The sequence below is a fragment of the Lithobates pipiens genome, unplaced genomic scaffold, assembly GCF_037356315.1.
Source record: "Lithobates pipiens isolate NorthernLeopardFrog02 unplaced genomic scaffold, aLitPip1_a1.2 Scaffold_138, whole genome shotgun sequence".
Lineage (NCBI taxonomy): Eukaryota > Metazoa > Chordata > Amphibia > Anura > Ranidae > Lithobates > Lithobates pipiens.
In genome coordinates this window covers 669,826-670,593 of record NW_027507726.1, presented here as the reverse complement: position 1 = coordinate 670,593, position 768 = coordinate 669,826, and the positions used below count along the sequence as shown (strand labels likewise).

General features: G+C 40.0%; 1 protein-coding gene across 2 annotated transcripts in view; it reads right to left on the bottom strand.

Moving 5' to 3' along the window:
* The window catches only part of LOC143981309 (zinc finger FYVE domain-containing protein 21-like), a 59,747-nt gene continuing 58,979 nt past the window's right edge, over positions 1-768 (bottom strand). For both annotated transcript variants that reach the window (XM_077479104.1, XM_077479105.1), the window contains one exon: positions 1-119. In XM_077479104.1, coding sequence (XP_077335230.1) covers positions 84-119 — 36 coding nt within the window. In that variant the 3' untranslated portion in view covers positions 1-83. The remainder of the gene's footprint in view (positions 120-768) is intronic.

Below are 768 nucleotides of genomic sequence, written 5' to 3'. Positions count from 1 at the left end.
GGGCATATAGAAGGTTTGTTATATTGCATCAAAAATATGACAATTACAAATAAAACTTTGCACTGTTCATCTTCCTGCTTCCGTCACTGGTCACGGGATTCATACAGGAGCTTCGCAGCCTGCAGAAATGAAAAAAGGCACATTAGTCCAAGGGCACCATCAGGCCGAGTATTAAAGAATAAGTCCAGGAATTTCCAATGGCCCTGGGTAGCTGAAAGTCACTAAAATAGACACCTTGCTACTTGAGTAATCTCCACCACAAAGAAAAGAACAAATGGTCAATAATAACTTGTAGTGAATAAAAAGTGGGGATTGTCCTGTAACCTCCAACGCAGTATCAATAAAAAGATTGTATGGGTCCCCACAGACGGGGGACCCCAGAGAAAAGTGAGGATCACTGAGGAACAATAACCACTAATACATAACCATTTAAAAAATTTATTTTACACGAAAATATTTACTATCTAACATTAATAATGAAAATTCATGAATGTATCACTAAAGACACGTAAAACATAGTATGTGGAAGGGCAACCTTGAAGAGAACCGATGTAGAGTGGACATCCAGGATTCAAAAAGTCTCTCCGATCCTGGCAAGCACTAGCCTAGGGGGGACATTAATACACAGACAACCCGTGTTCACAAACAACATATAACAGACAACGTCCGGACGCCTGTGGGATCCGACCCTGGTCCCAAATTTACATAGAAAGTACCAGTAAACTTTTTGGATTTCAAAAATGAAGCCAAGAAGCTGAATAATCAGCA